Raw genomic sequence first — 16745 nt, 5'->3', positions numbered from 1 at the left:
ACACACACACACATATATATATATATATATATATTATATATATTATATATATATATAATGTATGTCTGTGGATTTTTTTAATTGGCTCTGTATTCGGAAATTGGAAACCCCCCTTTCAAAATCCTGCGTTTGCCACTGATGGTCTCTGACCATCGCGACCATCACCCGAGCGGTCGTTAGAGCTGTAGGTGTTAACCCACAGCTTAACGACCGCAAAAGAGGCGGGCGGTCAGGATGCAAGTGGCCGCCCAGTTTCTGAGCGACCGCTTGCATCCTCCGACCGCCTCTGAATGAGGCCCTAAGTACCTAAGTCACTTGGAGCATTTGAAATGCTAATCAAACAAGAGGCTAATATAAAGTGTCTTATTTTATTTATTTTTTAAATCTACACTAATAAACACATGGGCAGCCTTCCCCTTCCCCTGTTTAGAACGTGGGGAAAAACAGTTGTGTATTATTATGAAAAGAAGGAAATACTTAAAGAAAGAGCAAGTTGCACACAAAGAAGCTCCAAATTGCATTTACGCTGAACTCTGATTGAGATCGCAGTGTTTATATGGCCACTAATCATTAGTCCGTAGGCAACAACCAAAGTTTGCCTAAAGGTAGCACCAGCCGTGTCACTGGATGGTCCTCTGAAGGACAGAGGCCATGCTTCTGCCAGTACATGAGCTGTTTGCACTCGCATTAACCACTTACCTGGGATGGTCACATGGGATGAGACTGCAGCCAGCCGGGCTTGCGCTGACACGGTCGAATTCCATGCAGCCATGTCTGCTACCAAGTCCCCCGGTGATTACAGACGAGATCCGTTCTGCACATGTACAGAACGGGTCTCCTCCATCATCTCTGGCCCCCAGGCAGTAATATTGTGAACTGTGGGCCTGATTCAGCAAGGAACGCAGTTGCTAATACGCACGCAGTCGGCCGAACTAGCTATTGCGATAGGAACTGTGGGCCTGATTCAGAGACGGACGCTCTGAAAGAGCGCTCGCTCTGAATCAGGGCGTTATTTTTTTTTTTTGGAGCCGCCTCCTGGCCGCTCGCATAGCTGTGGGTGACCACCCACAGTTTTTTGGAGCGGCCTGGTTGATGGTCACAATGGTCAAGAGTCAAGACCATCGCGACCATTGGGCTTGCGACAAGACCCTTGTGGTAGGGTCTCGTGGCCGCAAGCCCCAGAGAGCTTCTGGCTTTAACAGAGCCGGAAGCTCTCCCACTGACATCACTGGTGATGTCAGTGGGGTCGCCCACAAATGGCAGGCGTTCGCTCGGTAACGCCTCCGTTTGTGAAGCCACCCCCCTGGCCACGCCTACCAAACGGGGCGAGCTGTCAATCACCATCGACAGCTCGCCCCCTTTGGTGCGAGACCCGGAGCGACGGAACACCCGTTGCTAGCCGGGTCTTGCGCATGCGCACGACGGAGCTGGCTCCGTTGTGCGCATGCCCAGTTGGCAAACATCGACCCGGTTGCGAGCGCTCAGCGCTTGCGACCGGGTCTGAATCAGGCCCTGTGATCATATTGACCACACAGACCCATTGCAGAGTGAATGACAGGAAGAGCTGTTTGTGGGTGGTGACGGGGGGGTGGTCTGGGAAACGCAGGCAAGGTAAGGTCAGAGCTTGAGCAAGTGTGCATGAGGCTGCGATGGTACTCGCCTATACCGATGGCTTCGCTATTCTGCTAAACATTATGGATGTGTATAAGGTAAAGTGGGCATCCTTATGTTGTGCTGAGATTACTTTGCGATCGCAATGGTTTAGCATACTATCGCAGTTGAACTGCGTGCGTACGCAATATTGTGTACCGGAGTGAATCAGACCTGTGACCACTGACATCACTGTTACAACTGCACCCCAGAATGCAATGCCGAACAACAGCTATACAATATATATACACACATGGGGAGGAGGGGTGGTGTTCCAATACAGGGGGGCCTATGGACACTGGGCCTGATTCAGAGCCGGACGCTCTTTGAGAGCACTCGCTCTGAATCAGGGCGTCCCTTTTTTTTTAAAAGACGGCCTCCTGGCCGCTTGTATAGCTGTGGGTGACCACCCACAGCTTATGCGAGCGGCCAGGTGGTGGTCGCGATTGTCAAGACCATCGCGACCATCGGGCTTGCAACGAGACCCTTGTGGTAGGGTCTCGTGGCCGCAAGCCCCAGTGGACTTCCTGCTCTAATAGAGCAGGAAGTCCACCTACTGACATCACAAGTGATGTCAGTAGGGCCGCCCAGAAACGGCAGGCGTTCCTTCAGGAACGCCTCCGTTCGTGTAGCCACCCCCCCGCCCCGCCTACAAAACGGGGTGAGCTATCGATCAGCATCGACAGCCGCCCCTTTTGTAGTGAGTCCCGGAGCGAGAGAATTTCTCTCTCACTCCGGGGCTTGCACATGCGCACGCTGGAGCCGGCTCCGGCGTGTACATGCGCAATGGGGGACCATCGACCCGCTTGCGAGCACTGTGCGCTCGGGAGCGGGTCTGAATCAGGCCCACTGTTGGTTTTGGGTTTTGTGCCACTGGGGACCTATTACCACTACTGGGGTGGGGGGTAATGCTACTGGGGATCTGTTATTGCTGGACAATTTATTGACACTGGGGGGCAGGAGGTCGTTTTATAATGGGGGCCTATGGACATGGTGGGTGGAGAGGCATTTTATGTTATTTTTTTTATCAAAATGTAAATTAATTTTTACAAATATTTTCTAAAAGTATTTTTTTTTTAAACAACAAATAGCCAGTTAAGTGGTTAATACCCATGAATATGTACTAGTACTTACTGACTACAGTAAGTGTGATTGTGTGTATTTGACATGAATGCCACAAACAAAAAATGCTTACACATAAAAGCAATATTTAAATCATATGTCTACATATAAAAAACAACACAAATATTTAGCAGCCACATAAGTCATATTCACATAAGAGTCATATTGTAACCTATTGTAGAATGATTTAAAAATAGAAAGTTAAAAAAAAAAGAAAAAAAAAAGTAACTGATAACCCTGAGATATTTTACAGACAATACATATATAATGCGTGATGTAAAAAACAGGAGGGTGTGCTTATTATTGTGTATTTTTCTGGAAAAACTGAACACATGTACTTGCCAATAATAACCAGCTGGAACATAGGGAAATTAACCAGTTAGTTATTATAATTTTACTTAACACAAACGTAATGCACTTGCACTGCAATCATTCCTAATAAACGTAAAATACCTATAAGAATGTGATTCACCATTACCGGAATCACGTTGTTCTTACCTATGTGGAGCTGTAAAATTTAACGATGCTAAAAAGAACTTTTTAACGAGGAAGAAGCCATGCTGTTGTATTGCAGTACACAAAATCTGCCAGCAGATGGCGCGTGTACTGTACATTACACAGGCGAGCTACTGTCTGTATTACCCAATAGAGGAGCATCACACGCCGCCGGAGCTCATTCCACCTAGGGCAGCAGGACAGTAGCTGGGTATATAGTCCTCTCCTCACGCTGCATACAAGTGTCCCATGCTTACAAGACCTCTATCCCTGCTGCTGCCTAAGAACTGGGCAGCCTCCTGCACCTGTTCCCACAGCCAGGTGCCCTGGTATGCATTGCCCTGTAAGCAGCATATAAGTGGGCAGAGTGATGCAGACTGAGACTGGACACATGGCAGGCTGGGTGCTCTGTATGGCTGTGCTCATGGCATGGGTGGCAGTGGCAGAAGCTAAAGGGCAGCTCAGCTGTAAGGAGGTCCGGGCCAGTTTCCATGCTCTGCAGCCTGGAGTGAGATGGGTCCCGGAATCACCTGTATCAGGTAAGAGTTTCTACATTTCACTAACTTTACTTTTCACTGCCTTGCTTGAATATAAATAGTGTGATTTGAAACCATGCTTAGAAAACCTGTGAACCCTCAGCTGCCGCTGAAATACCGGAGCTTGGAAGAGCATGCTGGGGCTTGTAGTTATACAAAACCTCCTGGAGAGACCCAGATTGTGAACATCATTTGCTAAAGTTTCTGTACAGTCACTTTGTGTTTTCCCACCTCTGTAGAATGTATTTATCCCAGTCCTCTACGAAAACACAAACAACATTTGTATAATGCAAGTGAGATAGGCTGCCAAATTCTGTGCATTATATTCTATTTTACTGACAGTGTTACTTTACCATAAACATAAACATGCACCTTATAAATAGCAAACTAGTAGCAGGAAATGACATTTCACAGAACTGACCGATCGAGGGGGTTCACAATTATTAATACTGCAAAAATGTATTTCCACTTATTAATTTAAAATCTGTACTACTCCTAAAGAGAGAGTGTATCTAGAATTGTGCAATTTAACTCTCTCTATGGATGCCTGTATTATGGCCAAGTAGATTAAACTGTCTTCCTAGTAACAGAATGAAACCCACTTACTTTATGCTGTAAGCTCTTTGGGTTCCTTTCAGACCATTGTGTTCTTTGCTGTTGGACATACAACATGAAATTCATATGGGCTCCCATTAGAAAACTAATAAAATGTACAGTATATTATATATGAACCTTGTAATAAGGATGGATGATTATTATCACTGTACGCTGTAATGATGGGATTTTTTACGACCCTTCATGACCACACCAAATTTTTTATTCTTAGATTTGTCAATTTGATTAAACAGGAGTGACACTTAACTTTGTTACTCTTCCCAAACAAATGTTATATTGTGTTTTTTTTTTTTGTTTTTTTTTGGGGGGGGGGTTGTTGCTTGGAGGGGGACAAATATTTTATATTTGCAGCACATTGGATTAATTTTATATGCATTACCTAATGAAAAGCAGAATAAATATGGTTTTCCATTATGGCAGCATGGATGGTGTATTGCTTGGCATTACTTCCTCGCAGCACTGAGGTAGTGGGTTCAATTCCCACCATGGCCATAACTGTGTCCTGGTTTCCTCCCACAATCCAAAAAATATATACTGGTAGGTTAATTGGTTCCTGACAAAAAATACCCTAGTGTGTATGTGTGTGAGCATGTGGTAGGGAATATAGGGCCTGATTCAGAGCCGTTCGCTATTTGCGGTCGTTCGTTCAAAAACAAGGGGTGGCTATTCAAATGATCCGTTCGCAAATTGCAGTCTGTTCACACCTCTAAGTCTGAACGAGCGAGCAAAACATACGCTCGTTTATTTGTTAAAAACGCCCCCTGGCCGCTCGCACCATACGTCATGTCCGCTATTTATTAGATTAATCGAGTACATCGACCAGCGTATGAACTGCTCGCTATTCTTGTGGTTGGTGTTTGCTACCACAAATTTGCGAGCAGTTCTGGCTATAAAATAACCCAGTGACGTGGTCAATGACGCTGCTGTATTAATTATGCACACCCATAATACGCCCGTTTTGACCTTTAAGCACGCCTGCGTTCGGATCTCCACTCCCCGTTTTCAAGCACCTTCCCCTGTTACCACCCACATACGCCTCATTCTGTCACTCAAAATAGCAGGCACTCGCTATATAGCGTACAAACGATTTTTGGCCGCACTGACTGGTTCGCGCATGCGTACTAAAAACCGTACGCATGCGCAGATGTGCAAACATCGCTCGGAACGAGCGTACTGCCGCTAACGAGCGGCTCTGAATGAGGGCCATAGATTGTAAGCTCCGCTGGACAGGGACTGATGTGACTGGTCAAATATTCTATGTGAAGCGCTGTGGAATATATGTGTGCTCTACAGTATATAAATAACTGTTAATAAATACATTTGTAGTGATAATTAAATTAGGATACTGTTTGCAAACCAAGAAATCTACCCCACAATTTAATCAGCTGGTTCCCTGAAGTACAGCAATATCATATATGTGCTCTTTATTCATGGTCTTACATAGTTATAGAGCCAAAGAAGAACACTGCTTGATTTAGTTTGAAAACATTTCCTTTCCCTGTATGGTGAGCCCCATGGGGAAATGACTGAGATGAGAATAGAAGAATTCAGGGGATGCAGTGTATTTGTGGGTTAGGGTTTCATATATACGATGTGTGACATTTATGCATTGCTGTATGATCAGTGCTGTGTACGGTGGTATACTATACTATTACTTCTCCTACTGCTTCAATTGTAATAGTATCAAATTACATTCGCTTACATTACCCATACCGCCTCTTCTCTCCTGAATTTCCACTGTGTGTGAGTGTACGACACCCGTGTAATATTTGTCTGTGTCCCACAGAAGTTGATGCAGTTTTGATAGGATCGGCTGAGTTGGGCTGCAGCAGTTTTACATTGTTTCTGATTTTATTGACTATTTTGAATTTATTTCTAGCTTTTGAAATCTGCTTTTTTTAATTGGAAGAGGAAGAGGCAGACAAGTACAGACGTGAGTTATCCATGTCTCTCCTGCCCCTCTGCAGTGTTAGATCTCCTGTAATTTGAATTGCAACTAGCATTGGATCACTATTATCTGCTACTGACCGAATGGGGCCAGCCCCCCATGTAAGGAATCCCAGTGACCTCATTATGATGCATTGTAGTTTCTATGGCAGCCCAATATGAAAGACCGCAAGATATTGTGTGCTGTGTTTTTAGAACTGGGTGCCTGGCCGGGTACCGAACAGAATAACTCCCTAGATAGTGCTGGAACCAGATGCTAGTTCATGGGCAGTGCAACAGAACGGGCTGCATAGCACAATTCCAGCTGACCACTTATTTAGGTCCTGGCAGAAGACCGTAGAGTTTAGCATCACATTGATACAGCAGATTATATCCTGTTGGGAAGCGATTTTAAATATTTTGCTCTATATCACATCATGCATCATTAGTATCCAGTAATACCAGACTTTTACACTAATGTTTTTTTTCATTAATACTGTCGATGTTTTTTTGTTTTGTTTTATTAAGATAATGAATAAAATATTATCAAATTGGCACCAGTTGCTCTGAACGATGAAACTGCAAATCTTCATATTACTTCTCTGCAAACACTACACTGCTACATGTACATTGCCAGCTGTCCCTTATTTCCAGTGACAATTCCAGATTTTAATATTTTATCCCTGGAAAAATCCTGTTTTCAGTACTTACTAACTGTATAATAATATGTATTTTTTCTCTGCATGGTAGATGTAATTCTGACTCTCTTCTTACTCTGTAGACTTTATAAGTTAATATTTGTTTAAGAGTAATATTAAAGTTTAAAGGTTACAAAACTCATTAGAATCATATCAGTCATATCATGACAGGGTTTATAGTGCCCCAAGGTCTATCGAGTCAGTATCGGGCATTAAGTGCTTTACTTGGTTTGGCCACAAAGTATCCCTGGAAATTGTGGAGCATTCAGTATCCTCAGAATCCTAGAAAGCACATGAAACCTGGAATACTTTTTCCCTATGCAGGTTATCAGGTTTTTTTTTTTCTCTTATTATATTTTTACAAAAATGAAGTCAAAATCTGTCTTTTTTGTTCAACTGCACGAGCTGGAAAGCCAGGTCACACACAAGGGGTGCAGCTGCTATGTGACCCAGAGCCTAGGGGGCGCATATTCCTTGTCAAAGTTACATGTGTTATATACATTTTTCACCATTGGGTGGTACATCGGGACCCTTACAAACTTTTGCTATGGGACCTTCAAATACCTAGTTCCGTCCCTGACCTACATCATTAATATTTTTTGTTAACTTACAATGTTAAGTGATCCAGAAAAAAATCAAAACAGAATTATCACTGTGATCATGAACATTTCCATAAATGTGAAATCTGGAAACATTCAGTTTAATGAAGGCAAGTGTCTAAACATTGCATGGTCTGACTTTGCACATTTGTACTTTGTGTAAATAGCTTATTATGGCTTAAAGCTGCAGCGAGTGTGCCAAGCTTTTGGGGCAAACAGGGAAATGCATTTACATTATGGACATGAAATCTATGTTTACATGGTGCATGAAATCTGGACTGGAGCGAGCAATGCCACCATCCAGGGGCCACGGCTGAGTGGGCATCACGATTGCCCATTACTAGTTCCAGCAATCGAATCCCTAAGAAGATCCTGGTTCTCTGCTCCCTCCTGTGCTATGCATGTGATATTGGAATAAACTACAGTACAACCAGGAGGAGCCATACAGAAGGTACCTGTGCCAGAGAGAATCTTGGGGGCTTGTTGAAGAGGTGACAGTTAGGACTGGGACATGGAAGGTTGTGGGTGCTAGACAGTACATGGAAGGGGGGAAGCTGAATTTCCAGGTATAGTATTGCATTTACTGTAAACGATACACAGATTTAAATTGCACCTCTCGGGCATCAATTACCGAAGTAAAAAGGACTTTCCTATGGGTAAATCTAATATACAGTGCTTTTCAAAGTCATAGGCCCTCATTCAGAGCCGTACGCTCTGAGCAGAGCGCACGCTCTGAATGAGGGCCGGCCTTCATGAAAATGGAGCGTCCTTCTGGACGCTCGTATAGCTGTGGGTCACCACCCACAGGCTATACGAGCATGCATTTTGATGGCCGCGATGGTCGAGACCATCGCGACCATCGAAATTGCGAGCCGGAGCCTGCGGTTGAGGTTTTCAACCGCAAGCTCCGGAGTGATTTTGGCTCTATCAGAGCCAAAATCACTCCCACTGACATCACTAGTGATGTCAGTGGGCCGGCTTCTGACAAGAGGCATTCCCGTGGGAACGCCCCCGTCAGGGAGGCACGCCCCCGGCACGCCTACCAAAGGGGGCGTGCTGTCAATCAACATCGACAGCATGCCCCCTTTGATCAGACACAACGAGCGAAGGACTTTCCTTCGCTCGTCGCATCTGGCGCATACGCACGACGGAGCTCCCTCTGTCGTGCGCATGCTCAGTCCATAACATCGACCCACTTGCGAGCGGACAGCCGCTCGCGAGTGGGTCTGAATCAGGCCCATAGTGTCTTCAGCAGTTTTGGAATCTGGATTTAAAGGGGCAATAATATTAATTACAAAACCATGCGTGATTTCTGTTTAATGTGAGTGACCATTTAACCTACAGCATCTGAAACCACAGTAAGATTGAAAAGCGCTGCATAGTTAATTCACCAGCTAGTGTTTGTTACTGCCATAACTGACTGTCATGACCAATTTATGATTTACTGACCGTTAGTAAAAAATAAGCCAAATTTGACTTCTCCGTTAATATGATCGTGGCAGCGCCGTTGGTGTAATGGTTAGCGTTATTCGTGGGTTTAATTCCTACAACAGCCCTACAGTAATTGTATGGAGTTTGTGTACATGTGGTGTTGGGATTATAGTTTGTAAACTGTACTGGGGCAGGACTGATCTGAGGTTCCAATCAATAGATCTACAGTAAAAAGATAGACAATGTCTAGATAGACACCAAATGGTAGACAGTCAATTGGTAGACTGGGACAAAAGGTCGACATGAATGAAGTTTGACAGGTACAAATGGTTGACAGGGTCAAAAAGGGTCGACTTTGAAATGGTCTACACAAAAAAATGGGTTAGGCAATTACTGGAGCTTCAGGGTAAGGCTTTAGGAGGGACGGTTATGGTTAGGCACTTACCCCTATGGTTAGGGTTAGGCACTAGGAGGTACGGTTAGGCGCTTAACCCGATGGCCATTGTTAGGCACTAACTGGAGGGTTAGGGTGAGGCACTAGGAGGTACCGTTAGGCGCTTAACCAGATGTTTAGGGTTAGACACTTACTGGAGGGTTAGGGTGAGGCACTAGGAGTGGTGGTTAGGGTTGGGCATCAAGGGGAGGGTTAGAGTTAGGGTGAAGATTAGTGTTAGAAAGAAAAAAAAATTATTAACCATCTTTGTGTCGACCATTTTAATGTCAACCTATTGACCCTGTTGACCTTTTTTACCTGTCTATCTTCATCTATGTCGACCTTTTGTACCTGTCTACCATTTGGTGTCTATATTTTTACTGTAGATCTTTTATACCAAACCCACTGACCTGAATGGCCAAATATTCTCTGTTAAGTGCTGCAGAATATGTGTGCGATATATAAAAAACTGATAATAAATAAGAACACTGCTGACCTGCATGGACCACACAAGGAATCTGTCATTGACAATTTGAAGCCCTTTTGCTCTCAATTTAAATTTTTTTTTGCATTTTCACATCACATAAACTAAACTAAACTGTAACTATTAACTATAAAAAAAAAGTTAAGTTACAAGTATATTTGTATAAAATGTTCCATAAAATAATGTACAAGAGTTTAAAAACCCGGTATTTTTGCAACAGCTATATCCAGATAGTGACCATCATTTGTATGTGCATAAAACAAATACCTATAATTTCATTATCTTGGCCATACATTTAATTCTTTTAATTCTGGTGGGCAAATTTTATACCGGAATACGTTTCTATGGTGATAAGAGTAAAACACTTAGAAATCAATTGGCTCCCACTGGACTTATGACTATTGCCATATGATCAGTACAATGCCGTTTGAGCTAATCTTACGGAGACTGTGAGGTTGTAAAACAATATTTAAATGAGGTGTATGTAAATAGTGACAGTCACAGTAGTAGATAGCTGCTTTAAACATGTTTGGAATTTGTATAATTACTGGTTTGTAATGTACAGTATGAATATTCCTCTTTTACATGATCTGAGTAAATAAGCTAAGCGGATTGATCCAAGGCTACCACAATGGCTTGTTTTAATATAATAATAATAATGGGACGCCGCAAGATCATGACTAGAAAATGAATTTAGAAGTGGAAATTGTAGCGTTAAATACAAATATTCAGCATGAAATGTCACAGGCTGGTAAAGGCTTTGGTTTGCTTCACTGGTTTTGTTTTGAAAGAGATGTGTGTAGAAAGAGGCTATTATAGTGTCAGAGGTGCATCCATATACTGCCATGGCTGGGCACAGAATGCCAGCAGAGATAAACTATTTTAGTCCATAAGAGAAGAACTCTTGCTGTAGGCCATGTACACTCAGGAGATAAAATTATGACTTTGTTACTGTGACAATAAACTCCATAAAATAATAAATAGCTCATGAACTGGGACTCTGGAGACGCATGTCAGATCCTTGCTGTCTTCTTAGGTCAAGTGGAAAAGGGATGTGCTTGGTTAATCTAGTCAGTGCTTGCAGTATCATTTGTTCTAAATACACGCGTATGTCACTTTTGGATTTCTCTCGTTTCCTAAATGGGCTCCCTGGAGATTTTCTCTCCTGTGTTCCACAGATTTCACAGCGAGGCCTAGGGCAAGAAAGGCAGCCCACTCAAGGGCATATGTTTCATCCTTCGCAGCAGCGTCTAGAAGAAATGGGCTTTGCGCGGCTGGTTCCTTATTATATCCGGTGTTGGTTTGTTACCTGTAGCAACCTTGCATAACAGTGACTTTTCATGTCTTTGTGGGTTTTTTCACAATCTGGGGCCTATTCATCATAACTAAAAAAAATCGATGGAGGTAATTAGGTTTAGAACTCCTCTCCATAACTATCTATTCCAAAAAGCTGTCATTTTTTGCGATGACAGCTATTCAGGAAATAGGGAAAAGTATCTATCTACACTCCCTTACCGCAGCTGTAATCAGTGCTGTGCATGTGCCGTTACATTCACAAAATCCTTCGCATGTGCAGCCCTGCCTACAGCTGCGTTGATTCTGTGTTATTTTAGTGTTGATGAATAGGCCCCTCAGGGCCTAATTCAGAGGTAGTTACAGCCGCGACTGCATGATTTTACGCAACAGTGTCTTTATGGAAGTGATTCACAGCCTACTGAGTCGTCCACTGGCAGCGGCAGCATTCTGTCGCCGCAGGTACGAAGACGCACCACAGTTGCTCCATTGCTGGCAACATCAAAGATTGCACATACCCTATGGCAGGAGGAATTTTGCCACATGAACATGGCCGCCGGTCTCAGTTGCTGACTGTGACACGGCCACGTCTGTCTAGCCTCCCCATGTTACATCCCTAAAATGCCCACCGAAATTGCATCACTCTGCATGCAATTTTGATCTGCGTCTTTGAACGGTAACTATCGGTACTCATGCGCAGTGCGACTCGAGCGCATGTGCAGACTGAAATCATCCACTTGTGGCATCGACATCACGTGCACCTCTGAATCAGGCCCTTAGATAGCAGCCAATGAGAGAATGTTAATTAGAAGTTCAGTGGCAAAAGTAGAATTTTTGGGTACAATTGTTTAGCTATTTTCAGGGCTGTAGAGAGCCTGGCCGGACCCGAGTACTGGGGGGCGTGACCTAATGTAAGGAGGTGTGGCTAAGCTTCCTAACAAAAACATACGCATCTGCAGCAATGCGGCTTGCTCTCCAGGTGAGCACCGTAGTGCTCCTCAGCCGATGGCAGTTCCAAGGGGGGTGGGGCGGATCAGTGCAATCTGACCTGACAGTACGGAGAGGGGGGAGGGGAGGAGCAAGCCCGGGTAATCGGTTCAGTACCCGCACCCTCCCCCTCTCGGTGCCAATGTTCATTTTACCTACAATGACTCAGATAGTTGGGGTTAACCACAATTGCTTTACTGCCAGTTTATATGGATGTGTTCGCCTCCCTGAATTTCAATCTGGAGTAATGTATTTTCATCAAAGGGACATTGTACTGAAGTATCACTTTATCAGAAGTAATACATGTTTACACAGATGCTACAATATGACTGGTGATAGTGGGTAATTGGCTCGATATTACATTATGTGTGAGTCCAGAATATTAATCACTTATTTTAAGTTATTAATGTGCATATTAGGGAAAACAGCAGAAACACAATGTGTGGCCATACCCAATGCATGCCCCTATAACCAGGAGTGGCAGCAGAAATCTTGGGGCCCGGCACACTCCTGTTTTGGGGGCTCGCATCCCCTCCCAGTATTCGCTGCGCCGCACTGCATGGCCAACCTCCCTGGCTCTACATGTGCCTGTGCCCTGCTTACAGCAGCAGCAAAGGGGCTATGTGAACTGGGCATCTGAGATTCCTGAGGGGCCGGCCCCTGTTGCTAGGCCTGCCTAGGACACAGCACATAATCTGGTAGTTTGGCCCGAGGATCTGTTCCAAATTGTCTCCTACGTATGTAGCCAAATTGTGAATTGACACCAAATCAGCCCATTTGTGGCCAGCTTTAAGTTATGTTTTGGCATACCTTCCAACCTTTCCGTTTTCCGCAGGACAATCCCAATATCGGGGAATGTCTTGCTCTCCCACTATAGGAAACACCCTGTAACATGACCGTTAGAAGCTGATTGGTTGTTACGTTATCTTTCTCCAAGCTTTGGTAAATCTCCCCCTATTATTCAGTGTTAACATTTTGTTAAGTTGAGAGAAGCGGATGAAAAGCTTTTCTTCTGCATTTTCTACAAAATGTTGGCTTTTTTCCACTTCGCAAACAGACCCCCCCAGTGAGATTACCAGGTTCAGATAAATGGTAGTAGTTCATTTTTGCTAACAGATGAATTGAATATTTATAGATAGCTTCAGGGGCATCTGTCTTCTCTTTTCATCAGACAAATGTGGATTAGCAGACAAAAACAATAAAACACAATAAACACACATGTGTCCTTTATAATGAGGCAATCTAGTACTCTGGAGAGAGTCTTGTTTGTAAAGAGTCTCTTGAAGAAGTTGGTATAAGTTTTGGATGCCGGTTTTTTGTTGAATTTCAACTCCATGAATGCTCAGCCAGCCACCGGCTGTTCGGGTTCTTGTTCACGCACTTCAACAAGGGCCAGACAGCTACTCCTGACCTACCTAGTGCGCTTGTTTGTTTTTTAAAAATGTCTCATGGTGCGTACATGGGACGATTGACAATGATATCGTTGTACGATATCCCGGATGTGCTGGATATTCGATATCGAACACCCAGCTCACCATGAACCCACCAAAGATGGGCAACGACCAATAGTAACCTGTCGATATCGACCAGGTTGGCCTGCATGCACGGTCGATGGACGATATCGTTATCGTCCACACGTGCCCGCGCATCGCAGGTCGTTGGCCACCGAAAAATGTCCGATATGAACGATAACGATATGATCATATCGTCCATTTTAATCGTACCGTGTGTACGCACCATCAGACTTGTGCTGGATCCCTTTATAAACCATCTGGCTTTACTTTGGGGTTTACATTGTGCTTTAAGACATGTGTTCTGTATAAATATCCGTCTGTGCAAGTCTCTGGTGCGTTCTGTGTAACACTGTAGACTGGCCACATTTTGTATATGTAGCATCTCTAATGCTTTTTTCATGAGAAAAGATTACAATCATTCTGTGGGTCATAAGTTCAGAGCTTTTTATACTCTTACATGCCAAATACCAAGAGAAGTGTTGCTAGTGCACATCTGCATGTTTAATTAATGCGGCTGGCTGCAAGCTTTCTCTTCCACTTGCAATATTATAACTTAAGCAAGACTTGTTTTATTTAAACAAATTTGAATTAAACATAAATGGGTCGTTCATCCCTAACAACTTGAAAACTTAATTTGTTTTCTTTAAGAGGCCAGTGGGGTCCTTTTCTATGGGATAATTGCTGTTACAATCAGAGGCGGCTTCTCCTAGCCAGGTCCCGGCACCTGCGCAATCGATCTGACAGGTGCCGTAACATCCGGCTTCCAAAGTGCTGCAACAGCTGCAGTCCCAAGGAGTCGGGTAGGTCTGACGGAAAAACTGGAAGCTGCTCTCTGCTAATAGCAGCTCGGACTGGCGCTCTGCTGAAAAGGGGGCATGGCATCGCTAGAAGGAGCGTCACCTCGCGGGAATGGGCGTGGATAGCTATAGGGATCTTTGGCCCTGATTCAGACCCACTCGCGAGCGGCTGTCCGCTCGCAAGTGGGTCGATGTTCTGCACTGAGCATGCGCACGACGTAGGGAGCTCCGTCGTGCGCATGCGCCAGACGCGACGAGCGAAGGAAAGTCCTTCGCTCGTTGTGTCTGATCAAAGGGGGCGTGCTGTCGATGTTGATTGACAGCACGCCCCCTTTGGTGGGCGTGCCGGGGGCGTGACTCCCTGACGGGGGCGTTCCCACGGGAACGCCTCCCGTCAGTAGCCGGCCCACTGACATCACTAGTGATGTCAGTGGGAGTGATTTTGGCTCTGATAGAGCCAAAATGACTCCGGGGCTTGCGGTTGAAAACCTCAACCGCAGGCTCCGGCTCGCAGTTTCGATGGTCGCGATGGTCAAGACCATCGCGGCCATCAAACTGCACGCTCGTATAGGCTGTGGGTGGTGACCCACAGCTATACGAGCGTCCAGGAGGACGCTCCATTTTTATGGAGGGCGGCCCTCATTCAGAGCGTGCGCTCTGCTCAGAGCGTACGGCTCTGAATGAGGGCCTTTGTGTCTTATAACCAATGCAGGGAAATGGCACTGATTATAACACTTGAATGTATATATCTCTCATTTCTTTTTCCACAAGTATATAACCGCTACATAATGGGTGTAAAGTGCAGTCAGGGAGATTGCTAGACTCTTCAGGGAGCCAGGAGGTTGCTACTATTTCATGGAGTCTCCCTGACCATCAGGGAGCTTTGGCAAGTATGACATGCATGCATTAGCTAGCCAGATCACACATACACTTATACCATGAGACTAACCCGGCAGAGCAGTAAGTTATCCTTTATCACTATGGTCCACTATTTTATCAATAATAAGTTTTATATACAGATTAAATATTTTTATTTCAGCAACTGTAAGCGGTTTAGGCCCATATTCAAAAAGTTTTGCTGATGACGTCATTTCGCCAGGCGGAAAAGTATCGCCGTATTCAATTTGAAAGACTTTCCGCCTAGGCGGAAAGTCAGAGCAATGTAATAGTTGGAAAAGATTTGCGTATGAATAGCAGGCGGAAAAAAGTGCAGAATTGGGGTTTTGGGGTGCAATGTTGAGGGAACCCCCATGAAGCCTTCAGAACGTCCCCCAAAAGTAAACTGTGTAAAAAAAATAAATAAATAAACACTTAAGAACACCCCAAAAATATCACTTTCATTTTGGGGGCGAAAAAAAATAAATGTTGGGGGACAAAGTTAAAAGCTAGCGAACTAGACTCTGGGGGGTCCCCAAGTATGCCCCAGGTGTTTTTTTCATTGCAGGTGTTTGCGGCAGGTGGATTTTTCACAATTTTTTAAACTTAACTTTAGCAACTTTAAAATATGCTGGGCCCCATTTTCAAGTACCCCAAATTTGCTGGGATAAGTTATTTTCTGCAAAAAAAACCACCTGAATACTATTCTGCACCACGTATAGAAAAACGCTATTTAGCAGCAATTGAGCCCGTTTAAAAACACCAAATACCTTCAGCAAGCCAAATAGGGGGGTACCATAGCTAACCCCCATGTCAGAGCATCTTTTGGGGGGCGTCAGGCTGATTTCCCCAAATCTGAAAGGACTTTCCGCTTGTTTAAGTTTCGCCGGGTCCCGTTTCCGAGTACTTTCAAATTGAATACGGAGATACGCGGGCACGCGCGCGATACTTTTCCGCATGCAAAACAGGTGATGTAGGCGAAAAGTCCGGGAGGCGGAAAAATATTGTGGGTCCGCTCTAATTGAATACGGCTCATAATTAGAAGCTCTGATGAGCTGGTGTCTATGGAAATGTACCTTTTTGTTTTGGTTCCATATTTTTCTTTCACTAAATGTACAGTGAAAAAAGAAACATGTCAGGGTCTATTGTTTATTATAGGCTAACAGCTCTAAACCCTGTGAAAAGCAGTTGGGGAAAAAAGTCCTGACTGGCTGCAGCAGCCGGGACAGGCCCGTTGTCCAATGAATTGAGACAGTTGGTAAAGATGTACTTGCCTAATAAGGCTGATG

General features: G+C 44.4%; 1 protein-coding gene across 1 annotated transcript in view; it reads left to right on the top strand.

The window, feature by feature from the left end:
- Positions 1 to 3466: 3466 nt before the first annotated feature.
- Positions 3467 to 16745, top strand: part of GPC3 (glypican 3) — a 625714-nt gene continuing 612435 nt past the window's right edge. Inside the window, exon 1 of the mRNA XM_088465838.1 lies at positions 3467 to 3806. Within this exon, the coding sequence (XP_088321964.1) occupies positions 3638 to 3806 (169 nt within the window). The 5' untranslated portion in view covers positions 3467 to 3637. The remainder of the gene's footprint in view (positions 3807 to 16745) is intronic.

Source organism: Taudactylus pleione, unplaced genomic scaffold (assembly GCF_031769625.1).
Source record: "Taudactylus pleione unplaced genomic scaffold, aTauple2 ptg000064l, whole genome shotgun sequence".
NCBI classification, from domain to species: domain Eukaryota; kingdom Metazoa; phylum Chordata; class Amphibia; order Anura; family Myobatrachidae; genus Taudactylus; species Taudactylus pleione.
The sequence above is the reverse complement of the archived record's forward strand: the minus strand, read 5'-3'. Positions and strand labels throughout refer to the sequence as shown.